We start from the raw sequence: 27,099 nt of genomic DNA, 5'->3' as shown, positions 1-27,099 counted from the left end.
ACTTTCTAGGCTGTAAAAAAATTAAAATGAGATGGGATCTCCAATCCCAAACAAATATGCAGTAGATATACTTTCCAAAATAAAACTACAGTTCCAGCATTTTTCAGACCTCAATACAAGTATAAAAGTACTTTCCAGGGACACCTGGGTGGCTCGCTCAGTGGAGCATGCAACCCTTGATCTTGGGGTTGTGAGTTCAAGCCCCACGTTGGGTGTAGAGACTGCTTAAAAATAAAATCTTAACAAAAAAAAAAAAGAAAAAAGAAAAAAAAAGTCCTTTCCACATTTCAAAAACCATTTAACTATGCAACAAGAAGCTTCTACCTAACCTTCCATCATAAGTGGTTAGCGGGCAATGCGATGATTTGCTAAAAGGTAAGTATCAAGCAAACAATCTAGCAGAATTCAACAGATGCCTTCCAAGCAATAAATACACTCCACTAAAATCATACGTTCATGGGCTGATATCTGTATTTGGAGGCACCATGGAAAAAGATACTTTCAGGGGCACCTGGGTGGCTCAGTCAGTTAAGCGTCCAACTCTTGATTTCACCTCAGGTCATGATCTCATGGTTCGGTTCGTGAGAAATGAGCCCTGCTTCAGGGCTCTGCGCTGACAGGCTCAGAGCCTGCCTGGAATTCTCTCCCTCTCTCTCTGCCCCTACCCCCACTCGCTCGCTCTCTCTCTCTCAAAATAAACTTTACACGAAATACTTTCAAAGAGGAAATACAAAAAAATCTCATTAAAAACCCATGTTAGGGGGGCACCTGGGTGGCTCACTCTGTTAAGTGTTTGACTTCAGCTCAGGTCATGATCTCACAGTTTGTGGGTTCAAGCCCCGGATCAGGCTCTGTGCTGACAGCGCAGAGCCTGGAGCCTGCTTTGGATCCCGTGTCTCCCTCTCTCTCTGCCTCTCTCCCACTTACACTCTGTGTCTCTTTCTCTCCCAAAAATAAATAAACATTAAAAAAAAAAAAAACCCACGTTAGGGACACCTGGGTGGCTCAGTCAGTTGAGCATCCGACTTAGGCTCAGGTCATGATCTCGCAGTTGGTGAGTTCAAGCCCCGTGTCAGGCTCTGTGCTGACGGCTCAGAGCCTGGAACCTGCTTCGGATTCTGTGTCTCCCCTCCTCTCTGCCCCTCCCCAACTTGTGCATGAGCGCTCACTCGCGCTCTCAAAAATAAACATTAAAAAAAAATTTAAGGGGCTCCTGGGTGGCTCAGTTGGTTAAGCGTCCAACTTCGGCTCAGGTCATGATCTCGCGGTCCGTGGGTTCGAGCCCCGCATCGGGCTCTGTGCTGATGGCTCAGAGCCTGGAGCCTGTTTCAGATTCTGTGTCTCCCTCTCTCTCTGACTCTCCCCTGTTCATCCTCTGTCTCTCCCTGTCTCAAAAATAAATTATAAAAAAAAAACGTTAAAAAAAAAAAAAGAAAACCTTTATTACAAAAAACCTATTCTCAGCCATTATTAGTATTGTATTTTCAATTTCCTCAGTAAAAAACTTATGGAAATTTCTCCTCTCTCATCACATAAGTGCCCGTATAACAGGGGCACCTGAGTGGCCCAGTCAGTTAAACGTCCAACTTTGGCTCAGGTCATGATCTCATGGTTGTGGAGTTCAAGTCCCACACTGGGCTCTCCGCTCTCAGCACAGAGCCCTCTTCGGATCCTCTGTCTCCCTCTCTCTCTCTCTCTCTCCCTCTCTCTCTCAAAAATAAACATTAAAAAAAAAAAGTACCTGTATAGTAATATCCTTCATTTTGCTTCTTGGCCCACAATGCCTAAATTATTTACAATCTGGCCCTTTACACAAATGTCTGGCAACTCTTGGCCTAGAAGAAGGAACGAAGGTGAAAAAAGATTAAGTGACTTCCCCAAGACTGTAGAGTTAGAAAATGATGAACCGGGGTTTCAGACCAAGGCAGGCTAGGTGCAGAAACCATGCTCTTAACCACTATACCACACAGTTTCCATGACCCAAGAACAAGATGTCATTTAAAAAAAAGGAAACAATCGAAGAACAAGAAAAGATGCCTGAAATTAAAAACTGATTAAAAAATTCACTAGAGAGGGGCGCCTGGGTGCCTCTGTGGGTTAACTGTCCAACTCTTGATTTCAGCTCAGGTTATGACCTCACAATTCGGTTAGTGAGATTAAGCCCCACACTGGGTTCTGCACTGACAGCGTGGAGCTCGCTCAGGATACTTTCTCCCTCTCTCTCTGCTTCCCTCTCCCTCTCAAAAATAAATGAATAGGAGCGCCTGGGTGGCTCAGTCGGTTAAGCGTCCAACTTCGGCTCAGGTCATGATCTCATGGTCCGTGAGTTTGAGCCCCGTGTCAGGCTTTGTGCTGACCGCTCAGAGCCTGGAACCTGCTTCCGATTCTGTGTCTCCCTCTCTCTCTGACCCTCCCCTGTTCATGCTCTGTCTCTCTCTGTCTCAAAAATAAATAAACATTAAAAATAAATAATAATAAAATAAATGAATAAACCTGAAAAAAAAGTTTTTTTAATTCACTAAAGAGAAGATAAGGTCAAGGAAACTCCCATAATAAAGGACAGGAAGACAGATGGCAAACAGGAAATGGAAACTTAGAAGGCACCACGAAGACAGAAGTAACAGGAGCGCCAAGAAGAAAGCAGGAACAAAACAGAGGGGTGTTAGGTGTAGACACTGCTGGGCTGGGTGTGAAGTGTCTGAGATTTTATCTTACCCGAATACTAACAAAGCCACGAAGCCTCTGGGACAGGGACCAAAATGATTCAGTGCTCACAGCAACAGCGGTCGCCAGAGTAACATCTTGCGTCAGTTTCCCAGGCCCCAATCCCCACGGGCCTTTCAAAGTATTTGGTAAAAATTAGTAATACGTCCGTGAAAAAAGCAGCAAATGGGGGTGGGGAGCAGGGAAACCAGGTAAATTACTCAGCTCAGCAGCGAGCAATATCTCTTAGCAATGTAAATGCTGAACGCTCAATGAGCCAAGAATTCTTACCTATGGAAGGGCTGGAAGACAGGGGAGGAGGAGGAAGAGCACCTCGTGTACCATAACAAGGAGTCAATAGGTAGCACCCACAGTTGATAAACCAAAAAATGGCCATTTAGTTATATTAGTCATAAATACAGTTCAAGTAGCTGTCTCCGGGAACCCGACCCCAAAGGATAGAGAAGGCAAGGCACTGCCCATTTTGTATAATGTACCTTCTTCTACTATTATTCTTCTCTTTTCTAAAATAAAAGCACTACTTTAAATAGAAAAATTAACTTTTAAATAAAGTAGAGAAGGGGCACCAGGGTGGCTCAGTTGGTTAATCCCACTCTTGACTTCGGCTCAAGTCGTGATCTCACAGTTGGTGAGTTCAAGCCCCGCTTCTGGGTCTGCGTTGACAGCGCAAAGCCTGCTTGGGATTCTCTCTCTGCCCCTCCCTCCCCAAATAAATAAAGAAACTTTAAAAATAAATAAATAAAATTAGAGAGAACGTGCTTTACTACTCACCATCACAATCACTGATTCATATAAACAACTCAATGTGCAAATACCAAAGAAGAGTGCCAGGGTGAAAACACAAACTAGCAGTACCCAAGCACCATCACATTATGCTTAGGCAAACACAGGGGGTCTGCCGATATTTCCCAAGTGCCCACTAGTGACCAGAACAATGCTAAGCACCAAGACTGAAATTGTGAAGAATGGAATTGACTTACAGTCGAGTAAGAGATATAGGTAAATCAACAGGAAATTATAATATGGCAACTATTCAAGACTCAGTGAAAGCTTCCCAAAGGTCATACCATCAAAGCTAGGGCCTGAAGGATAAGAAGGACTGGCCTAGCTGGGTGTAGGGTTCGGAAAGTTGTCAAAGCAAAGGGAACACCACACATGAAGGCTTAGAGTGAAGACAAACACAGGCAAGGGCCCATTCCAGGAACTGAGAGAAGTTCAACACGGCTGGAGCAGGGCTGGAGCAGGGAGGGAATCAGAGTGGAAGCAAAAAAGGGCCAGAGAGCAGGCTGATGCCTGATGCTTTACAACAGGACGACTTACTAACGGGTTTGTACTTTGTCCACTGGAACCAGAAGATAGCACACATCCCTGGGTCTTCTAAGAGATCAGTGAACCCTTCCCCATACACTGATGATTTCAAAATACCTACGTCCAGTCCAGAACTCTTTGTGGGTGCCAGACCATTTATCTAACTGCATGCCGTGCAGCACCATCGGGACCCAGAAAGCAAGCCACACCCCGGGGATGACAGAGTAAGAAACTGGGTAACTAATGACAGTGGAGTCACCATGCCAGCCCTGAGCTGTCTACCTCTGGACTTTTACACGGGAAACAAACAAGACGTTTAAGCTATTATTCAATCAAGTCTGCTCTGCACAGCTAAACCGAATCTTAACTGATGCAGGAGGCTTCAAAAGCATTCAAGGGGCGCCTGGGTGGCTCAGTCGGTTAAGCGTCCGACTTCGGCTCAGGTCATGATCCCGCGGTCCGTGAGTTCGAGCCCCGTGTCAGGCTCTGTGCTGACAGCTCCGAGCCTGGAGCTGCTTCAGATTCTGTGTCTCCCTCTCTCTCTGCCCCTCCCACTCACGCTTTGTCTCTGTCTGTCTCTCAAAACTGAATAAGTGTTAAAAAAAAAAAAAAACAAAAACATTTTTTTTAAAGTATTCTAAAGGGAAGGGTTGCAAGAGATATTCTGAAGGGACTGTTATGATTTGGTGACTGACTCCATCTAAAAAAGAAACTAACAATCACATCACATACAGAATATGTATTGTTTAATTCTTCCAGTGTTATTGGAGAGTTAACAGCTACTTTTAGTGCCTGCATTGTTTTTACACTGAGATATAATTGACATGAAGCATTATGTCAGTTTCAGGTGTACCACAGAGTATTCTATGCGTGTATATATTGCAAAAATATCACCACAGTAAGTCTAGTTGACATCCATCACCGTACGTCATTACAATTTTTTCTTGTGATGAGAACTTAAAAGATCTACTGTTAGCAACTTTCAAATATACAATAGAGCCTTATTAACTGTAGTCGCCATGCTGCACATCACACCCCCATGACTTATAACTAGAGTCTGTACCTTTTGACCACCTTTACCCATTTTGTCCACACACCCAGCCCCACTCCCACCCCGTAACCCCAGCCTGGTGTCCGCATATGTAACGAATGGGATCAAACTTACAGAAGAAATCGGAGGGCCTGGGTGGTTCAGTCGGTGGAGCGGCCGACTCTCGATTCCAGCTCAGGCCATGATCTCACGGTTCATGGAATCGAGCCCAGCACTGGGCTCTGCACTCACAGCGCAGAGCCTGCTTAAGATTCTCCCTCTCTCTCAAAATAAATAAATAGACATCTTAAAAAATATTAGAGATCAGAAAGTACCAACCAAACTTCCCGAAAGGAATGAAAAGAAACAGAACATTTTAGTAAGTGAGACCTATTTATAAAGTTGTTCTCAACGCTGCTGGTTTAGATTATTTGGACTACAAAGAAATATCAGGCAGATAACTTACACGCTGTTTACACGCAGGTTTTAAGCAGAAGTTCAGGGCATTAAGCGCCACTACGAAGCTCCCAAGGGGAAACGAGGTAAAGAGCAGGAGCAGGTACTGAACAGGCTCTTCCTGAGACGCGGTAACCGGAAACGCACCACCACCAGAGCCAGCACCTTCACGCCCCGACACGGTCCCGACCTCGGGAGCTGAGGACGGAAGCAGGACACCAAACTAGAGGCCTTCCCGAAGCCCTCTCTACCTCCAACATTCACTCTTCTCCTGGTCCTGGGAAAGGCTCAAAGCCCTTTTCAACCAACCAGGTCACAGAAGGACAAGTCGGGAAGGGGCCTCAAGCCCAGGTCTGTCAAGAGCTCACTCTTCCTGAATGTTTTCGCACTTTAAGAGCTTCCCGTCGAACTGGGGGTGCCGTGCCTTGATCACCCACTGAGTCGGAGAGCCTTCTCCCTCACTGCCCCAGCCTGCCCTGTGACTTCAAGCAGCTGCTGGGTGTTACACACACTCTGATTACAAGTACACAAAACTTTAGAAACATGAATATGAAGAGACCGAAACGAAATACAAAAAAACTTCGCAGGTTGTTACATCGCTTTTACGCTTAGTCACTTTTTTTTTTTTTTTTTTACATCCAAATTAGTTAGCATATGGTGAAACAATGATTTCAGGGGTAGATTCCTTAGTGCCCCTTCCCCATTTAGCCCATCCCCCCGCCCACAACCCCTCCAGTAACCCTCAGTTTGTTCTCCATATTTATGAGTCTCTTCTGTTTTGTCCCCCTCCCTGTTTTTACATTATTTTTGTTTCCCTTCCTTTATGTTCATCTGTTTTGTCTCTTAAAGTCCTCATATGAGTGGTCATATGATTTTTGTCTTTCTCTGACCAATTTCACTTAGCATAATACCCTCCAGTTCCATCCACGTCATTGCAAATGGCAAGATTTCATTCTTTTTGATGGCCGAGTAATACTCCATTGTATATATATACCACATCTTTATCCATTCATCCATCAATGGACATTTGGGCTCTTTCCATACTTTGGCTATTGTCGATAGCGCTGCTATAAACATGGGGGTGCATGTGTCCCTTCAAAACAGCACACCTGTATCCCGTGGATAAATGCCTAGTAGTGCAATTGCTAGGTCGTAGGGTAGTTCTATTTTTAGTTTTTTGAGGCACCTCCATACTGTTTTCCAGAGTGGCTGTACCAGCTTACATTCCCATACACTTAATCACTTTTAAGGGTCTCATTTTACCAAAGCCCACACTGCAAGTGCACAGGTACTTCCCGTTATGTTTGTCATGGTCACTAAAAAGGAAGATGGAGTGGTCCTCTCTAACCATTCCCATTGCCTACACAGTGAAAGATGACACTTACATTGAATTTGTAGTAGCAAAAGAAGTCACCTCACCTATTTTCCGAAGTCTCAGCGAAATGTCCCCAAACACACCATGGCAGAAAGAATAACAGCCCCCAAAGATGTCCATGTCCTAATCTATGGAACCAGTGACTGCTATCTTACCTGGAAAGGGGACTTTGCAGCTATAATTAAGTCAAGGACCTTGAGATAGGGGAGATCCTCCTGAATTATCTAGATAAGCCTGATCTAGTCACATGGGTCCTTAACCTTTCCCAACTATCACTGGAGAGATACAATACTACTCACTTTGAAGACGGAATAAGAGGGCCACAAGCCAAGGAATAGGGGGTGGCCTCTAGAAGCTGGAAGAGGTAAGGAAACACCCTCCCCTAGAAAACTCCAGAAGAGAACAGAGACTTGTTGACACACTAATTTTTTTAGCCCAGTGAGACCCATTTTGGACTTCTAAAATAGAGACCTTTAAAAATTTGTTTAAATGTTTCTTTATTTTTGAGAGAGAGAGAGAGAGAGAGCATGCACAGGGGAGAAGAAAAAGTGGGGGTGGGGGAACAGAGGATCCGAGGCTGGCTCCATGATAACAGCAGAGAGCCCAACACAGGGCCCGAACCCACGAACCGCAAGACCCAAGCCAAAGTTGGACACATCACTGACTGAGCCACCCGGGTGCCCCTAAAATACAGAACTTTAAAAATAATTTGTGTTGTTTTTAGGACACTAAATTTGTGGTACTTTGTTACAGTAGGCATAGAAAACTAATACACACACAGTAAACAACTTCTCACAATATGTGAAATTATCTAGAAAAGCATAATCAAATTGCCCCATACTTAGACATAAGTTATTTGTGAATATACATTTCACTTTTTAAAAATCTGTGCATGTGTTACATTTCACTTCTATCTTTCTCCTGCTCTTACAAAACTCCATCGATTAAAATGCCAAAGTGACAATTCTTCAAACTTTTTACAAAAGATGAACCATATTAACCAAGAAAAAGGAACAGGATACCAGGAACAACTGGAATAAAATCAGGAAACAATTATACCATATTTTTTTAGAGAGTCAAACATCAAAGCGGTTGGACTGTGTAACTTCTTTGTATCAAATGGATACCACATTTTAAAAAATAAGTCCTTCTTAATATTAAGAGTTTACCATTGATTTTTTTGGATGTGATACTTGTATGTGGGTATATTAAAAAAAAAAAGTACCTCAACCTTCCACAGATATACACTCACATATTTACAAATGAAATGGTATGCCTATGATCTGCTTTAAAACAGGGGGCCAGGCACCTGTGTGGCTCAGTCAGTTGAGTGACCCACTCTTGATTTCGCCCTGGGTCATGACCCAGAATACTGGCATTGAGCCCCCAAGTCTGGCTCCGTGCTGTGTATGAAGCCTGCTTGGGATTCTCCCTCCCTCTCCCACTGTTCCTCTCCCCAACTCACTCTCTTTCTTGCTAAAATTAAAAAAAATAATAAAATAAAATAGTCTGGGGGCGCTTGGGTGGCTCAGTTGGTTAACCATCGGACTCCTGATTTCAGCTTAGATCACAATCACAAGGTTGTAAGACTGAGCCCCACTGTCAGGCTCCACACTGGGCAAGGAGTCTGGTTAAGATTCTCTCTTTCCTTCTCTCTCTGCCTCTCTGCCCGCTGGTGTCTTTTTACTTCTTTGTCTCTCTCTTAAAAAATAAATTAAATTAAATTTAATTTAATTTAATTTAATTTAATTTAATTTAAATTAAAATAGGAAGCCTGGGTGATTCAGTCAACTGAGCGACAGACTTCGGCTCAGGTCATGATCTCACGGTTCGTGGGTTCAAGCCCCACGTTGGCTTTGCACTGCCGACACAGAGCCCACTTCGGATTCTGTCTCCCTCTCTCTCTGCCCCTCCCCCGCCCTCAAATATAAAACACTAAAATAAAATTAAATTAAAATTAAATAAAATTAAATAAAATAGTTCAGAGTGGGGATGGGAATGGATAAAGGACACAGATGAAACTAAATTAGCCTGAGTTACTAACTGTTGAAGCTGGGTAATGGGTACATGAGGGCATATTAAATTATTTCAATGTCTGAACTCTTCTGTATTTGTATTTAAAAGTTACAAAAACAAAGTCCTTGGCCCTATCAAAATAAGACTTAATACATTTAACAGAATCTCCTTCCTGTGACATCGCCCCCCTCAATTCTCTGCCACTCGAACCATCTGCAATTTAGAGTTCAATTATTCTTTAATCTCCAAGTCATTTTACCTTATTTAAAACCTTAAGAGTTTCAGCAAATCACTTAAGCTCTGAGAGACTAGTTCTTCATCTGCAGAATGGGAGTATTTCTATTTGGCTAGTCTCAGTTGCCAAGAGAATTATACCCAAGATGTAAGTTATAAAGCAGAATAATCTTTCCAAAAATCGTAAATTTCATGCTCAGCAGCAACCACTCACCTATTCCTGTAAATCTCCTCCCTTCCACCTCCAGTTTCTCTCTTGAGCTCTCAACCCATCAGACCGAAGCCTGGGTTCCTCTGTAAGATTACACTCCTCTCCCCGGCCTCCACCCTCCATGTTTCCACATCTTTGAGCAGCTCCTCCCTACACGCCTCTCCCACCAACCTCCGCTCTTCCCTTTCAGGGTCCCGCTTCATCTACCCCCCCCCCATTCTGTCCATTCTGTGTACCCCTTTGCCGGCCCTATTACAGTCACCCCATCACTCCTCTACCCCAGCTCAGTACTTTCATGCGATCAGCTTTATCACCCCGCTACTGCCACTAACTCACAAACACCTGGGCTGACTTCCCACCCTTTCACCGTTCAGCTGACACACAACTGCTAGCTGCCAGGGGGTGGGAAAGGGGGAAATACAGACCGTTAATGGGTAGGAGTTTCTCTTTTGGGTGACAAAAATGTTCTGGAATTAGAGAGTTGCACAAACCTAGTGAATATGCTAAAAACCGCGGAGTTATACTTTAATTGTACTTTTAAAGGGTGAATTTTATGGTAGGTGAATTACATCTCAATAACAATGTATATGTCAAAAAAAAACAAAACAAAACAAAACACTATTGCTCACCCTGCCCATCACACGCCCATTTGTCAGACCAACATCGCCCCATCTCCCGGAGCATCTACCTGCTCTTCGGTATCCCTCCAACTCTTACCACGACTCGGACAGACGTCCCTCTCACTCTCTTGACTAACACACTCCCTCACCCTCTGAGTGCCACTGTTCCCTGGAAGGGGGCGGGGAGAAGGGAAGATGTGGGCAGCTCTTGGGGCCCAGGCACAGCCCCTCCAGGATGGCCCAGTCCCCCACTGGCAGGAAAGGACCCTCTACCCCGCCCTGGCGGAGAAGCCCCACCGACTGGCGGGTGTCCTCAAACCCGCTCCGACAAGGGGCCGGGGGCCCCGCCGGATTTTCAGGGCCGCTCCGCTGGGGGCGGCGCCAGAGCCCACCTGTCTCAGCCGGCGGGCAGATCCGCTTCCAGCTCCGGCGACACAGGAGAGGGTGGCAGAGAGGGATCGGAAGAAGCCGCTGTCGCCGCCGCAGCCGGAGTGGCGCACGCCGGCTCAGGCCTCCATGTTTCCACGTCTCTGCGGCTCGGGCTCCGGCTCGACTCCGGCTCGGCTCCCGCCCCGGCCGCGTCCGCGCGCAGGCCGGGAGGCGGGGAGAGAAGAGGGAAGCGGCAGAGAACGCGGCTGGGGACCGAACGGCCGGGCGCGCCCCGGCCGACGGTCACGTGGCGCGCGGCCGCGCAGGCTTCTGGGAAATGTAGTCCTTCAGATGTTAGACGTTTCTCCACCCACCTAGCGCGCGTCCAGGGCAACCGCAAAGCCACGTGGCAAATTCGAGAAGCGGCCAAGCCCCCTTACAGACTGCTGGACCGCTTAGCCCGCTCCACGTGTTCTGGTGGCTTAACTTTGTTAAGGCCCCTCTTTATCCCAACTGGATAGCCAACTCACAGTCAAGCAATTCCTTGTAGGGCTCTGAAGAATTGGGAAATAGGAAAATGATTAATCTTTTGGTGTTTTTTTTTTTTTAATCTCCATCTTTATTTTTTTCAAACCCTTGTGTCGAGAGCTGACTTTTGGAAAATAACTTTTGATGGTGGCAGGTAGCAGATCTGTTACCTGCACCATTTACAGAAAGCACACGTCCCATTGGGAAAGAGTATCTATACAGCCAAAATTTGGAATTTGAAGTCAAATGAGCTGAAGTTACCAGATCAACATCCATCCTTGAACTTTTCCCGTTAGTTTCCTCTTAAACACATAAAGATGATGATGATTCTTCCCATACAGGACTATTGGCAAATCAATAACAATAATTAGCAACTCCCATTCCGGGTTGGTTTCTATGTGCTGTGCACTGCTTTCAACAAATAAAGGTGAGACAAGTATCACTAATTTCCCTTTTACAGTCAGTGTGTCAGATGTACCCCGAGAAGTACTATACAAATTTTAGATACACTTTTCTAGCATCTATTACCAATAAACTCCCTGAGCTGTCAGGACTATTACAGAAAAACATACTAAAAACACAAGGTAACTTGGAGCCTAGCTAAAATGAGATGAGCACTGCTATGCAGCCATTGTAAAGAATGCTAGGATACATGCTCATGATCTATCCAGTGGAAATAGTATATGTAATCTTGTCCAATTTTTATAAATGAATTATGTATATAGATAGATGCACACACACACATATCCCCAGGAGGGGAAAAGGCTAAAAGAATATTAATTATTAACTTTGGAGTATGAGATGGTGTGTGATTAAATTCAGTTGTTCCCTGCTTTCTATTTTTTCTGCGATGAATATGATTACATGTATAATTTTATAATTTTTATTTTATTTTATTTTATTTTATTTTTAATTTTTTTTAACGTTTATTTATTTTTGAGACAGAGAGAGACACAGCATGAACGGGGGAGGGGCCGAGAGAGAGGGAGACACAGAATCGGAAGCTGGCTCCAGGCTCTGAGCCATCAGCCCAGAGCCCGACGCGGGGCTCGAACTCGCGGACCGCAAGATCATGACCTGAGCTGAAGTCGGACACTTAACCAACTGAGCCACCCAGGCGCCCCTATAATTTTTATTTTAAAATTATAGCAAAAGAGAGGTACCAAAACCAAACTCAAAGTACTTTATATTTTTGCCTGTACCAAAAATTATACCCTCCACCTGCCCCCAAATGACCAAGCAACAAATGTGAGTCTCTCTCCAGAACTAGCGCTATAGACCAAGAAACAATTCATTCTACTTGGAGACAATCCTATTGTTAAATTTAACATTCTCCTTTTTCTTATAGTTTTGGGATGGCTTGAAATAAAAAGGGTCTTACCACTGTTCCTAGGTAAATGTCATAACGCTGCTGGGCAAACATCATAAATCAGCGCGTTAGATTAGGAATGGTTTTCCCAATATATGAAGCATGAGCTGGAGTAGCAATCCTTCACTAAATATTTATTGTGTACGTAATGTGCTAAGTATTATCCTTGGTCATCAACTCCCCATAGTGTCGGAACCACTGTCATGATAACTTTGACCTGATTACATCAGTGTCTAATTGGTGCAGAAACACTACCAGAAAGTCATGAAAACCCAGCTACTAAATGCAAGTGAGTGTCTGTGTCAGATCCTAGAACCAAAAAAGGCAATAGTGGGAAAACTTATGAAATCAGAATGAAGCCTGGAGTTGAGTTAATGGTATTGTACCAATGTTAATTTCCTAGTTTTGACAAATGTGTTACGGTTATGTAAGACATTAACATTAAAGGAAACCGGGAGAAGGATATACAGGAACTCTCTGTACCTTGCAATTCTTTTGTAAATCTGAAATTATTGCAGAGGCGCTGGGTGGCTCAGTCAATTAGGCATCCAACTGTTTATTTTGGCTCAGGTCATGATCTCATGGTTTGTGATATTGAGCCCTACGTCAGGCTCGGAGCTGACAGTGCAGAGCCTGCTTAGTATTCTCTCTCTCCCTCTCTCTCTGCCCCTTCCCCATTCGAATGCTCTCGCTCTCGCTCTCTCTCTCTCTCTCTCACACACACAATAAATAAACATTTAAAATTATTCCATGTGGTAGGCAGAATAATGATCCCACTGAAGATATCCACATCCAAATCCCCCAAACTTATGAATATGTTAGGTTATAAGGCAGAGAGTTGCAGATAGTATTAGGTTGCTAATCAGATGACCTTCAAGCAGGGAGATTATCCGGGATTATCAAGGGGGATCTAACGTAATCACGAAAATGAAAAGTGAGAGGAAGCCAAAAGAGAGTCCTAAATATGGCTCTGCAAGAAGGTCAAGTGAAGCAATGCGACGGTCGGTCACTTCTGACTTGGAAGATGGCAAGAGACTGGGATGTGCCCAGTGGCCCCTAGAAGCTGGAGAAGATGAGGAAACACATTCTCCCCTAGAGCCTCCAGAAGGGAACACAGGCTTGCCTATACCTAGACTTTAGCTTAGTGAGAATTATGTCAGACTTCTGACCTACAGAACTAGAAGATAATAATTCTGTGTTGTCTGAAGCCACTAAATTTGTGGTAACTTATTATAGCAACAACGTAAAATGAATACATTCCAAAATACAAAGTTTAAGAAAGAAAACTTTCCAAATGGCTGCCTGTTTTCCAGACACATTTTCAGTCTGAGACTGTACAAATATTCATGCTACTTAGTAACTGTAGGGGTGCCTGGGTGGCTCAGTCCATACAGCATGCAACTCTTCATCTTGGGGTTGTGAGTTCAAGCCCCATGGTGGGTGTAGAGCTTACTTAAAAATAAAGTCTTTGGGGCGCCTGGGTGGCGCAGTCGGTTAAGCGTCCGACTTCAGCCAGGTCACGATCTCGCGGCCCGTGAGTTCGAGCCCCGCGTCAGGCTCTGGGCTGATGGCTCGGAGCCTGGAGCCTGTTTCCGATTCTGTGTCTCCCTCTCTCTCTGCCCCTCCCCCGTTCATGCTCTGTCTCTCTCTGTCCCAAAAATAAATAAAAAACGTTGAAAAAAAAAAATAAATAAAAATAAAAATAAAAATAAAGTCTTTAAAAGAAGGCAGCGGGCACCTGGGTTGTTCAGTTGGTTGAGCGTCCTACTCTTGATTTCGCCTCAGTTCCTGATCTGAGTCCATGATCAGTTCCATGATCAGGTTCATGGTTTCAGGCCCTAAATCAGGGTCCATGCTGACCACCCACAAAGCCAGCTTGGGATTCTCTCTCTCTCTCCCTCTCTCTCTCTACCTCTCTCTCTCTCTGCCTCTCCCCTGCTCTGTGCTCTCTCTCTCTCTATCTCAAAATAAATAAGCAGAATACTGTAGACTGGAGAACTTAAACAATAGACAATTACTTCTCACAGTTCTGAAGGTGGGAAGTCCAAGATCAGAACCAGCGTCTGGTGACAGCCTTCGTCCTGGTTTGCAGACAGCATCTTCTCATCGTATCCTCACATGGTGGAGAAAGAGTGCCAGTTTCTTTCTTTCTTTCTTTCTTTCTTTCTTTCTTTCTTTCTTTCTTTCTTTCTTTCTTCTTTCTTTCTTTCTTTCTTTCTTTCTTTCCTTATTTCTTTTTTTTTTCTTTCTTTCTTTCTTTCTTTCTTTCTTTCCTTCTTTATTTCTTTTTTTCTTTCTTTCTTTTTTTCTTTCTTTCTTCTTTCTTTCTTTCTTTCTTTCTTTCTTTCTTTCTTTCTTTATGTTTATTCGTTTTTGAAAGAAAGAGACAGCAGGGAAGGGACAGAGAGAGAAGGAGATACAGAATCCGAAGCAGGCTCCAGGCTCCGAGCTGTCAGCACAGGGCCCGACACCGGGCTCAGATTCAAAGACCGTGAGATCATGACCTGAACCGAAGTCTGACACTTAAACAACTAAGCCACCCAGATGTCCCTAGGGCTCCAGTTTCTTCTAATGAAAACACTTAGCCATCATGGAGGCTCCACCCTCGTGACCTTATTGAAATCTACCTACAAAGGCCCCGCCTCCTACTGTCACCCCAGGTAGGGTTAGTTTAAAGATAGGACATTTAGGAGAACACAAACACACAGTGCATCACAGCTATTTGACTCCTCTGAGCCTCATTTTCTTCTCTGTAAAGAGACAGGAATACTCCCCTCACATCTCATCGTTGCGATGAGAATTAAGTAATGCAGGTAGCATGCCTTTTTTTTGTTTTTTAAATATTTATTTATTTTTGAGACAGAGAGAGACAGAGTGTGAGTGGGGCAGAGAGAGAGGGAGACACAGAATCTGAAGCAGGCTCCATGCTCTGAGCTGTCAGCACAGAGCCCGATGTGGGGCTTGAACCCACGAACTGTGAGATCATGACCTGGGCTGAAGTTGGACGCTTAACCAACTGAGCCACCCAGGCGCCCTAGCATGCCTTTTTTAATAAATGTGATTTCACCTGCGTAATCCAGATGGTTCTCAACTCACATGTTGTCGTTGCCAGTCCCCAGGCATCCCTCTGAAGAGAAGTATAGATTAACCAGAACTGGATCATCTGGACAGGGCAATCAGGACGGTGAGAGGTCTGGAAATCATGTCAGATGTAGCATGCCTGGTGGAACTGAGTATGAACAGCGAGACTAAGACTCGTTGTTATAACTGCTCTCAGGAGGCATGACCAGACTTGTTTTATGTTGTTGCAGAGTGCCAAACTGGGACCAAAGGTCTGAAGTTATAGGATGCAGATTTTAGCTCCACCAAAGAACTTTCTGACAAGAATACCAGGACTCATAATTAACAATTCACATCACGGGCTCTTTGCCGTGAGCTGTGCACTGTTATTTTATTTAACTCCCCCAACAACCCTATGAGAAAGGGTTAGTGTAGAAACTGATGACTGGGAAACAAATGACTCAGACTTCACAATAGTTTAAGTGGACGTTGGCTTACTGATAGCGAAATGGTCCGCTTGGAAGAAAAATGAGATGCCAATCCCTCTACCTGTGTTCGAGCTGGGTCTTGGGTAAACAGGTGGTCAAAAGGACAACTGGGAAGGAACATTGGCATTCAGTCAAGTCCCTTCATTTGAGAGATGAGGGACTGAGTGCCAGGGACGGATGAGGATCGGACAAGGACACACAGCCAGTAAGCTGATGATGGGACGGACCATTTTCCCAGGCCTTACTGAAGCCCCAACGATGCCAGCTGTTAGCAGTCAGCCAGACGCCTGCCACGGAGAGTGTTGAATGCCCAAAAGGCAGTGACTACGCAGTTCCAGGGAGTTGCTTGGCCAAGCGAGAGGCTATGCAATTAGCCCTCCATTCCCTCCACCCCCACTGGTAGGGGACACATCTGTGCCGTGCCTGCAGGGTTCCTGTTCATCTCTCCTTACTTATCCTGAGCTCTGAGGCTAAGCCTTGGGAGAAAGGCTTGGGCCAACCAGACCACCACAGCTCCTGCCAGCTTTCCTCCTGAGAGGAGGCGACCACCGCTCTGCTGCTGGAGAAACCCGGGGAGGGGGCACTATGCTGTCATCACAGTCTCCTTCCTGCTGGGGACAAGTCAGGAGGAATCACAATATTACTCAATGAATTAGTCTGGAAAGCAGCTACCCATGCCAGGCACTGTTCTAAAGTTTCAGGTGCATTAACTCAGTGGGCTTTATGACCCTCCAGAATAGGTACCCAGACTTCCTCACACCACAAAGCTGGCCAGTGGCGATTCGAACCCAGGCGGTCTGGCTGTAGAGCTCACACCTGCCCACGGGAAGTCTCAAGGCCGTCTCAAGGGCTCCCTTTACCGACACCACCGGTACTCGAGAAGGTCCACGCTGACTCCTTCAGGGTTATTTTGTCTTTCCAACTAAGGTGGACTACAATGCCTGGGGGTGTTAGTTAGGGCTGCTGTGACAACGTACCACAAATTGGGTGATTTAAACAATAGAGAATTTATTGTCTTGAAGTTCTTGAGGCGCCAAGTCCAAAATCAAGGTGTCGGCCCAGCTGGCTCTTTCAGAGGCCGTGAGGGAGATTCTGTTCCAGGCCTTCCAGCTAGCATCCGGTGGTTTCCTGGCAACCTTTGGAGTTCTGCGGCTTGTAGAAGGGTCACCCGATCTCTGCTTTCATCTTCTCATTGTGTTCTCTCTGCACGGGTGTGTGTGCGTGTGTCCAAATTTCCTTTTTATAAGAATACCAGTCATACTGGATTAGGATCCACCATAATGACTTCATTTGAACTAATCCCATCTGCAATGACCCTATTTGCAAATAGGGTCACATTTTGTGGTGTTGGGGGTTAGGGCTTCAACATAAAAATTGCGTGGGAGGCTGCGTGCCATAATTCAATCCATAACACTGGGTACAACCAACTAATCCAAAGAAGATTTGAAGAAATGTAACCGATTTCAGAGGACACGGTTAGAGTTTATTGGCACAAATGAACCAAACTAGGTAAGTGTTGTTTTAACACACACTAGATCATGTTTTGTAGAAAGATATAATTATACAATAATGAGACTGCTGGTCTCATTAGGCAAAGTGAATCTCCCAGAAGCTATGAGCCTAAGGGATTTAGGCCCCCGTCTGTGCTATCCTGCCATTGTATGGAGAATGGGGATCAGGATATCCAGAGGAAAGAGCACAGGAGAGCAGGGACCAAAATCTCCAAACCCTCCACTGGGTCACTACGTGTGGGAGTGGAGTGGTGGCTTAATTGTTTGATAAGGTCATTTAAAGCACCTTTTCAGGGCTTTCTAGCTTTTACTAGAAAGGCAATCTTGAAACACGATAGATAGGACTGATATTTGGGGACAAGAGAACACTGGTGTGGTATAGAACAATGGTTACCAAATCCTGTCTAAGGTAGGTGATAAGTTTTCACCAACCAACTATAAAAAGAAGAATGTAGACAAAATTAGTGTGAAGTTTCCATAAAAACATTTTTCATAAACATATTCAAACTGACGGGCTATTGTTTTCCTTTATTCTCCTGTTCTTCTTCATCCTTTTAGTGTCAAAATGTCTTTTCTGAAATAATGGTGATAAAACATTATAGCTTTTTAAAATATTCTTGGTTGGCCAAATAAAAATGTCAACTGTGTATCAGTCCCCTCAACCTTTCTTTTTTTTTTTTTTTTTTTTTTTTTTTAGCATTTATTTATTTTTGAGACAGAGAGAGAGAGACACACAGCATGGACGGGGGAGGGGCAGAGAGAGAGAGAGGGAGACACAGAATCCAAAACAGGCTCCAGGCTCTGAGCTGTCAACACAGAGCCCGATGCAGGGCTCGAACTCACAAACCGCGAGATCATGACCTGAGCCGAAGTTGGACGCTTAACTGAGCCACCCAGGCGCCCCAGTCCCCTCAACCTTTTTAAGAACGTTTTACTAGTATTTAAGACACACGACTGGGAATCAGTGCTGGAGTGTGACACTGTTAGAGGGGCAAGGGCCTCGGAAGACCAGCAATTCTTGGGAACGTGAGTTTACATGAACTGGGATGACTGGGGAGAACTTTACAAAAGTATCCATACTCAACCTCTGAGAGTATTGAATTAGAAAAAATGGTGTGTTACAGAAAAAATGAGAGACAAAAACCGAGAGAGAGGAAGATGTGGGGTGTGGGATCCAGGAGCGGTAGCAAGTTCTAAGAACTGCCCCTGGGCACCAGGCCTCGGCAACAACTAGTCAGGAAAGGAAGTGCATAGGGAGAAAAAAGGTAATTTACAACTCTAGGAAAGCCATGCTTGTTGTGAAAGGAAACACATCACGCTACCGTAGTTCCTTCTCATCTGTGGGGGATACGCCCCGAGACCCACAGTGGATGCCTGAAACAGTGGATAGCACCGAACCCCACATATACTATTTTTTCCTACACATACATACCTATGACAAAGTTTAATTTATAAATTAGACACAGTAAGAGATTAATAATGAAACAGAACAATTATACTGTGACAAGTTGTGAATGTGATTTCTCAAAATATCTTATAAAAAAAAAAACCTTTTAATATTTATTTTTGCCAGAGAGAGAGAGAGAGAGAGAGTCAGAGCGTGAGCTGGGGTGGGGCAGAGAGAGGGAGATAACAGAATCCAAAGCAGGCTCCAGGCTCTGAGCTGTCAGCACAGAGCCTGACACGGGACTTGAACTCACCAACCATGAGATCATGACCTGAGCTGAAACCGAGAGTTGGACGCTTAACCAACTGAGCCACCCAGGCGCCCCTCAAAGTATCTTACTGTCCCATACTTGCCCTTGTGATGATGTAAGTCAAACACTGAAGGCGGGGGGGGGACGACTGCAGCACACGCTACCCAGTGGTGGTTCCTGCGTGCTCGTTGTTAGTGTCCCAGAAAGCAGAAGGCACTCGAGATAATGCAGTGACCCACAGCCCGTAGTTAAGAGATGCTATCACCCCTATCAGCCCCAAAGGACAAGGTGATGGAGAAGTTAATGGAAACTGAAAACGTGCAGTTGGCCAATTTGAGGCACAGGGACTTTTGGTTGAGGGACAGAATTGACCTAAAGAGGCCCTCAAGGGAGGCAGCCAAGGGAATAAATACCCGGACCACCCTCCTTCCTTCCTTCCCCTTCCCCCTGCTATAGATCTCCACTGGCTAAACCCAGCAGAATCTTAGAGGCCAGAAGTCTGTTGATGTAGTTCATACCGTTTCTTGGGCAGCAGAGTAGGGCAAAGGCAGCAGATTTGGAGGGGCAAATGGAAGACATCTGGTGCACTCAGGATGCTATAAATACTAGTGACAACCCAAATTCAAAAAACAAATTAGGAGGATGTGCGGGAGAAGCAGTGGGACTTGCAGTGTAAGATAGCTTGAGCTCAACCATGGCAGAAAGTAAGAGTTAATAGCTCCAAAGACAGCAGCATGTATGTTATTTATTAACATGGCGATAAACAGAAGATCAACAATACCTAAATGAGTAATGCCTTTGGGGACGAAGGGAGCAGGGACATTATACGCCTTGCAATATTATGATTTTTAAAAAGTGATGTATTTAATAAAAACAAATTAAGGGGGTGCCTGGGTGGCTCCGTCAGTTGAGGGTCCGACTTTGGCTCAGGTCTTCATCTCGTGGTTCCGGAGTTTGAGCCCCGCATCGGGCTCTCTGCCTGCTTGGGATCCTCTGTCTCCCTCTCTCTGCCCCTCCCCTGCTCAAGTGAGCACTTTGTCTCTCAAAAGTAAAATAAAACATTAAAGAAAACAAGGGGTGCCTGGGAGGCTCAGTCGGTTAAGCATCTGAGTTCGGCTCAGGTCACGATCTCACGGTTTGTGAGTTTGAGCCATTCAGGCTCTATACTGACAGCTCAGAGCCTGGAGCCTGCTTCAGATTTTGTGTCTCACGCTGTCTCTCCCTCTTTCTCTAAAATAAACACTAAAAAAGTTTTTTTAAACAAAACAAAAAAATCAGGGAAGTCGCCAGAAAGCTACACAAAAAACTAACAGTGGTTACGTCTGTGGAGCTGGAATAAAGGCAGAGAAAGAACATTAACTTCTCATTTAACTTGCTCTTGAACTCTCCTACTACAAACATTTGCTGTTTTTTTTTTTTTTTTTAATATTTTAAGTAATCTCCACACCTAACGCAGGGGCTTGAACCCACAACCCCAAGATCAAGAGATGCACACTCCACTGACTGAGCCAGCCAAGCACCCCTACATCTATTTTTATAATAGTTTTTATACCTTAAAAAAAAACCCTCATTGGGGGGTCCTGTGCAAAAAACCTAATCAGCTGAACACAGTCGCTAAAGGGGATTTCTCTTATCCTTCAGGTGGGGTGGAAGAGAAAAACTGAAAGCTACTGCCTTGCATCAGATGAAGTCCAGGGTGGATCAATGACCTGACACGACACACAGCTTAACAGAGCCTCAGTGAGGACCGAGGACTTCGAGGGCAGGAGTCCCTTCTAACTTCTCCTTCTAAACTCATAGGGAATGCACACATCCAATACAAAGATATGGTCATCATCTTTGACTATTTATACATCCCGACACTAATGTGAAGAAGCCCAGGGAAGAAAGACGATGTGGGGACCCAGACCAGCAAAGGACTCTGCCCAGTCCCCTGTTAAAAACCACTCAATTTTGGAGTGTCTTATTATGCAACAGTAATGGATACAATCTACTCTTAAAAAGAAAAAAAAGATTGTTGTTTCACAACTATACAGATGCCATCGCACTGTAATTCTGCTTTTTGATGGGGTACAAACTTGCCCTTTTAAATATTTAAACTTTACCAGTACCACACTCTAACCAGCTGAGCTAACCGGCCAACCCACTAAATATTTAAACGTTAAAAGAAAAAAAAGACACCACACGCTAAACAGAATATTTAATATACTTCATAAGAATAGAAGGAATGCAACAAGGATTAGAATTAGTGTATATTAGACATTTCTGTAAAAGGTATTCCGTTTCTCAAAGGCGTCTCCCCAATTTCCCTGTCTTTTCTATTTTCTCAGAGCCATAAGCAGTAATTGCTACCCTCCTGAGTAAGCTTCTCCGTTGTATTAGACAGTAATTATATCTTTAAGTTTCAAGTCCTCATCATCCCTCCAAACACTCTTTCCTTTCACCGCACAGTCTCACTGCACTGTTTCACAGTAACATCGTGCTCTGTTCAAATTCAAAGAGTCTGAACAAAAGCTAGAGGCCCAAGGATTTATGAGTACTGATTTAGTAGCAGTGTCTACAGGCACAACCCTTTTATTTCTTCATAACTGTAATAAGAGAAATTAAAGCTACTTTAATGAAAAAGGAACTCAGGAGTGAGATCATTAAATATAACTAACTAAACACATCTTAAATACAAATATCACGTATTTCCTGATTAGTATCAGGTAAGCAGCTAAGCTATCTATCCGGAATCCTGGTCTCAGAGAAAAAGGTCAGAGACAATTACAAGCAAGGTGCTTCATATTATCAGGTCCATTTTTAAACAATGCGATCCTTTGGGACAAGCACTTTAGTCTTTCTTTTTATCAGAGATTTCCATTGGTCCTTTTGTTGGTAACCCATTCATGTCTGCACCCTAAAATAAAAAACCAGGTTAGATATTAGTACGACAGAAAGACACTCATTTTAAGAGATCTTCTCTTTAAAAACAGACAAACTTCAGAATGAAAAAACCCTGGTTCCACAAATGGGCAGGGTAGCTAAATTAGTGCAGAACACAGTTGAAGTTGAGCTTAACACGCGCCAATGCTAAACACAGAGTTGTCCAAATATTCATTTTAAAAAATAATTTTTTTTCTTTTTTAGTTTATTTGGGGAAGGGTGGCAGAGAGAGAGAGGGAGACGGAGAATCCAAAGCAGGCTTTGAGTTGTCAGCGCAGACCCCGACGCGGGGCTTGAACTCACGAACTGTGAGGTCACGACTTGAGCCAAAGTCAGATGCTCAACTGAGCCACCCAGGTGCCCCTTTTTGTGTGTGTGTGTGTGTGTGTTTTTTTTTTTTTTTTGCTTTAATTTCTATGATCCTTCCAACTAAATCTCTTACCCAAGTTATCAATCAATGAAACTGGCATATTTTAATATCATCTCTTCTCATCCATTAGCTATTTACTATTATTCTTACCAGCTAAGAAATATTGGTTACTATTATGGCTTAAAATCAAGACGTAAATGCACTGACCAGAAGTCCAGTTTAAAACCTTAGTTCAAACCAAATGTTAATTACTTAAAAAACACCCCAAACCCCTTATTTTAAACAAAGAAATTAAGACACATTAAGGAAGGGGCACCTGGGTGGCTCAGTCGGTTAAGCGGCCAACTGCTTCAGGTCATGATCTAGTGGTCCATGGGTTTGAGCCCCGCATTGGGCTCTGTGCTGACAGAGTCTGGAGCCTGCTTCAGATTCTGTGTCTCCTTCTTTGCCCCTCCCCTACTCATGCTCTGTCTGTCTCTCTCTCAAAAATAAACAAACATTTAAAAAAAAAAAAAAAAAAAGGCACATTAAGGAAGCTTCTGGTTCCAAGAGCTTGCCTTTTCAAAGCCACGTATTTTACCTTGACTGTACCACCCCCCTCACCCGCCCTTATTCAAGGTATCTTCGTGTTCCTACCTTGCAGTCTACTTGGCCTTTGTTTTTGTCGTGGGATTCTCGGAGGGCTTTACTAGGCCACATGCGACTAACAAAGGGGGAGAGCAGAGGGTATATGTACGGCTCCAGGAACTTCTTGTAGATCCAGAGCAGAACTGGAATGACGATGCAGGGGATACACACCATCCTCCCAGGCTGGGGTCCCGAAGTGCTGGCACACGTGAAAACACAAGTTAGGTTAGACATGAATGACTCAAGGAACTTACCTAGGTTAAGATACTGGACAGGACCAGTTCTACCTTAAAGGAAAAACTTAAATCATTAATTAGCGAAAAGCACAAGTCTATTCAATAAAACGCTACTTTCTGTAAAGGAGTAACAGGTGTAGACATAAAAAAAACAATAGTGAGGCTCCCGTCTCCAGGCCTCTTCAGTCACTTTTTCCCAACCATAAATGTGATAAAGGAAAGACACCAGTTAGTTGCTGGGTACCAGGCAGTTAGGCCCTTTGCATTTATCAACTATGTAATCCTCAAAAACTCCAGTGAGATGGAGTACCCTTGCCATTTCCATACAAAGAAAAGTAGGCTCAAAGACATGGAACATTAATTATGACTTCTATTCCAGTTTGGTGGGAATTAACTCCCAGGGCCTAATCATCTTCAGAAACTGACAATACTGACCAGCGAAAACTCCAAGGCTAAGGGCAAATCTTCTAACATGGAATTTGCTAAGGACTCACTTTGGAAGACCTCTGGGCTGCAAATCAGCTGGACTTTCCCAGGCAACAACTCTCCATTGATAGATTTGCTCTCTCTCTCTCTTTTTAATGTTTATTTATTTTTGAAAAAGGGAGAGAGCGCGAGTGCACGTGACCGGGGAAGGAGCAGAGAGAGACGCAGACACAGAATCTGAAGCAGGCTCCAGGCTCTGAGCTGTCAGCACAGAGCCCGATGCGGGGCTCGAACTCACGAACTGTGAGATCATGACCTGAGCTGAAGTCAGACGCTTAACTGACTGAGTCACCTAGGCTCCCCTGCCTTTTTCTTTTTAATAGCAATTAAAGTATGCTGAGAAAAAAAAAATTATGCGGTATTATTATCGTTATAAGTAAACTGTCCATTTCAAAAAAAAAAAATTAATACCTCGAATTTCCTTAATTAGAAATCTTGAGGGGCGCCTGGGTGGCTCAGTCGGTTAAGCGTCCGACTTCGGCTCAGGTCACGATCTCGCGGTCCGTGAGTTCGAGCCCCGCGTCGGGCTCTGGGCAGATGGCTCAGAGCCTGGAGCCTGTTTCTGATTCTGTGTCTCCCTCTCTCTCTGCCCCTCCCCCGTTCATGCTCTGTCTCTCTCTGTCTCAAAAATAAAAACGTTAAAAAAAAAAAAAAAAAAAAGAAATCTTGAAATTTCTCAAAACCAACACTACTTCCATAATATACTACTGAACCAAAGACTTTAAATTTACAAGAATTTTTAATCCCTTAAAGTAGGCATGAAAAACTAAGAAGCTTCAGAACAGTGCAGAAAACTAATAGTTCAGAACGCTAAAATTTCCTATTTTGGAGGCACCTGGGTGGCTCAGTTGGTTAAATGTCCCCTGATTTTGGCTCAGGTCATGATTTCAGGGTTTGCAGGCTCTGCACTAACAGCTTGGAGCCTGCTTGGGATTCTCTCTCTCTCCCTCTCTGCCTCTCCCCTACCCATGCTCACTCTCTCGCTCTCTCAAAATAAACCCCCCAAAAAACTTATTTCAAAATATTGCAAATCAGGTAGTACTTGCTGGCAAATGAATCGGCACAATGACTACACTAAGGTGATTTGAAACTATTCACAATACAAGTAAGCAGCAGTATAGACAACCCAATCTGAATGTGGCTTTGAAATGAATTACAAGAGCTATAAACAAGTTAACATAAATGTACATCAAGGAATGATCAGCTAATTTATAAAGGATTCATAGCTACATTCTTTGAGACAGTCCTCTGGTCAAATTAAAGTAACATTATAAGAATTTACCAAACTATTTTGTTCCCAAGTTTTAAAGAACATATTTTCTGACGAAAAAACCCAAACCGAGCCCTGAGCCTTTTTCAGCATTTACCAAGCAATCATTATTTTTGGCCATAGACCTTCTGAATTTGGTCTGAAGGGATGTGGTTTTTAGGTCTTGCACTCTTACACCACAGCCTACTAAGCAAAGCAGACTGGTTGGCAGCTGCCAGAATATGAGACCTGTTCTCACCACTTTCGAATTGGTGTCCTTGGGCAAATTATCCAAGGAGTCTGATCTTGATTCCTTCCAGTGGAAAATTAGGACAATAGCCTCTCTCACGGGATGCAGACGGATTAGATATGTTAATAACGAATACAAAGGACAGAAGAGTGTGTGAATGGGTTAAGTGCCTTCTAAGCGTTGTTACCACAAAAAACCCCCGGAACCTCCCCCCCGCCCCCCCCAACAAACCCAGATCCAAAACCTGCAACCTGTCCAAAGTTCACCCAAAGGCAAATAGTAACTGGAGTTGGTTAAGATCAGAATTCCCAATTCTGGTTTCCTACCTCAATACTCTTGCTTTTTCCCCTAACAAAAGTACAATGATCAAGTTATTCCCCTCCTACCAAGCCTTCAAGACCAACTTAAACCCTTTGAAACAACTGACACTCTCCTAGGACTAGGTTCAGTTAATGACCGGCAGCCCATCACAGATTCATCTTTACCTACTCCTAATTATTGTCTTAAAGAAACTCTCAAGAGCAAGTACTACCAATCGCTTATGTCACAAACATGGCTTTTATAAAACTGTTTAGCTCTCTTCATAATGAAACTACTGTATTTTATCTCTCAATCTTTATGACACTCTGAGGAAATTCATACATGTGGAAACTGTGGCTTAGGAAGGTCTAGTAATTGGCTATGACAAACTGATAAGATGATTATCATTCTACTCTCATGAAGCCAGTTCTCGGATATTACAGCAAAGCGGGCAAAACGCATTTAAACTGTCGGAGGAGAGGAATTCGCTTTCATTCGGCTTAGTCCAAGACAACGGACTACAGAGGAAAAGGCTGAGGCTCTGTTAGAAATCTGGCAGGTACCGTGTCGGAACGCCACCTCCCTTCAGGTAACCCAGTTTGGCACATCGTTCTACGGGATTCAAAGATAACGACAAAGGACAGGACAAGATACGAGCGAACGGTGGTGAAGACAAGAGAGCGAAGTGAAGCCGACAGTGCAGGCCAAGGAAGAGGATAAACGGACATATGGAAAGGGAGAGGCGGGCCGGGAGGCGGGCGGCCGCGGACGGAGGAGGTAACGGCGAGGGGAGGGCAGGAGGCAGGGGCGCGCGTCTGGAGGGCGAAGCGGGGTATCCCGGGAGAGCGCAGGCGGGCCGCGGGGTGCCCGGCGCAGGCCAACTGCAGGCGGGTGGGGCTCGCTCAGCACCACCCAGGCTGGAGCCTGCGAAGCGGACAGACGGCACCAGGGACCCCCCGCGCGCACCCCCGCCCCGAACCCGCAGGCGAAAGCCCCGGCCCACCGGGCACCGCTCACCCGCGTCCACCGGGTCCAAGTGGAAATGTCCGCACTTCCGGAGGGAGGGACGTGCTGCCGCCGAGCCAATGGGCACCGCAAAAGGGGCCGACAAAGGCGCGCCTGCGTCAGGCTGAGGACGCGCAGGACGTAGCGGTGACGCCCAGGCGGACGCGCCTGACTTCCGGCGCTGGCACTTTAAGCGCAAACCCTGCGCTCAAGGGAGTCGGGGGTCAGCTGTCCCGGACACTCGAACCAAATCCAAAACGTTGATCCGGATACGGGGGGTGCCGGTGGTTCACCGCCATAGAGAAAGTCACTCCACTTGCGTGAGGACCAGGCTGTTACCGAACGCTGTTGTGGCTAAACTTCACTGTGCTAGTTAAAAGGGTCGGAGATTCAGGCAGGGAATTAACACGAAGTTGCTTTAAGTGCTTATTGGACCCTCACAGACTGCAGTTAGGACTGTAAACAGCACGACAGGCAAAATCCAGGAAATCCACTCCTGGTACAGACCCAAGAGAAATGAGGACACGCCCACACAACCTTGTAGTTTCAGCTGCACTACCCACAATAGCTTAAAAAAGGGGTCCAAACGTTATTAGTTTATACCATGCGTACGTATTTGTCAGAAAATAGAGACTTGCTTTATCACAAACAAAAT

The 27,099-nt window shown here is 44.7% G+C and overlaps 2 protein-coding genes and 1 long non-coding RNA gene across 4 annotated transcripts in view; 1 reads left to right on the top strand and 2 right to left on the bottom strand.

The window, feature by feature from the left end:
- DYM (dymeclin) overlaps positions 1–10,636 on the bottom strand; it is a 357,662-nt gene extending 347,026 nt beyond the window's left edge. Inside the window, exon 1 of the mRNA XM_058692153.1 lies at positions 10,367–10,636. The gene's annotated coding sequence lies outside the window, so the exon portion shown is untranslated. The remainder of the gene's footprint in view (positions 1–10,366) is intronic.
- Positions 10,637–16,866: 6,230 nt separating this feature from the next.
- Positions 16,867–20,832, top strand: LOC131490094 (uncharacterized). The gene is made up of 2 exons (XR_009250939.1): positions 16,867–17,297; positions 20,638–20,832. It is a non-coding gene; the product is annotated as an uncharacterized LOC131490094 (long non-coding RNA).
- Positions 20,833–21,179: 347 nt separating this feature from the next.
- C11H18orf32 (chromosome 11 C18orf32 homolog) lies at positions 21,180–26,590 on the bottom strand. 2 transcript variants are annotated; one of them, XM_058692150.1, is made up of 3 exons: positions 26,457–26,590; positions 22,928–23,117; positions 21,180–21,895 (listed from the first exon to the last, which is right to left on the bottom strand). In XM_058692150.1, exons 2-3 carry the CDS (start codon positions 23,090–23,092, stop codon positions 21,830–21,832), a joined length of 231 nt encoding a protein of 76 aa, XP_058548133.1. In that variant the 5' UTR covers positions 23,093–23,117; positions 26,457–26,590; the 3' UTR covers positions 21,180–21,829. The 2 variants fall into 2 exon arrangements, with proteins under 2 accessions (XP_058548133.1, XP_058548134.1); XM_058692151.1 differs by lacking the exon at positions 26,457–26,590 and adding an exon at positions 25,149–25,280.
- Positions 26,591–27,099: the final 509 nt, after the last annotated feature.

This window comes from Neofelis nebulosa, chromosome 11 (assembly GCF_028018385.1).
Source record: "Neofelis nebulosa isolate mNeoNeb1 chromosome 11, mNeoNeb1.pri, whole genome shotgun sequence".
Lineage (NCBI taxonomy): Eukaryota > Metazoa > Chordata > Mammalia > Carnivora > Felidae > Neofelis > Neofelis nebulosa.
This window is presented reverse-complemented; position numbering and strand designations above follow the sequence as displayed.

Excerpts from the sequence above, each read along its gene's own strand:
- C11H18orf32 (XM_058692150.1), bottom strand. The coding sequence starts at position 23,092 with ATGGTGTGTATCCCCTGCATCGTCATTCCAGTTCTGCTCTGGATCTAC. Across the intron at positions 21,896-22,927 it reads AAGGCCAAGTAGACTGCAAG|GGTGCAGACATGAATGGGTT; the intron begins GTAGGAACACGA and ends TTTTTATTTTAG.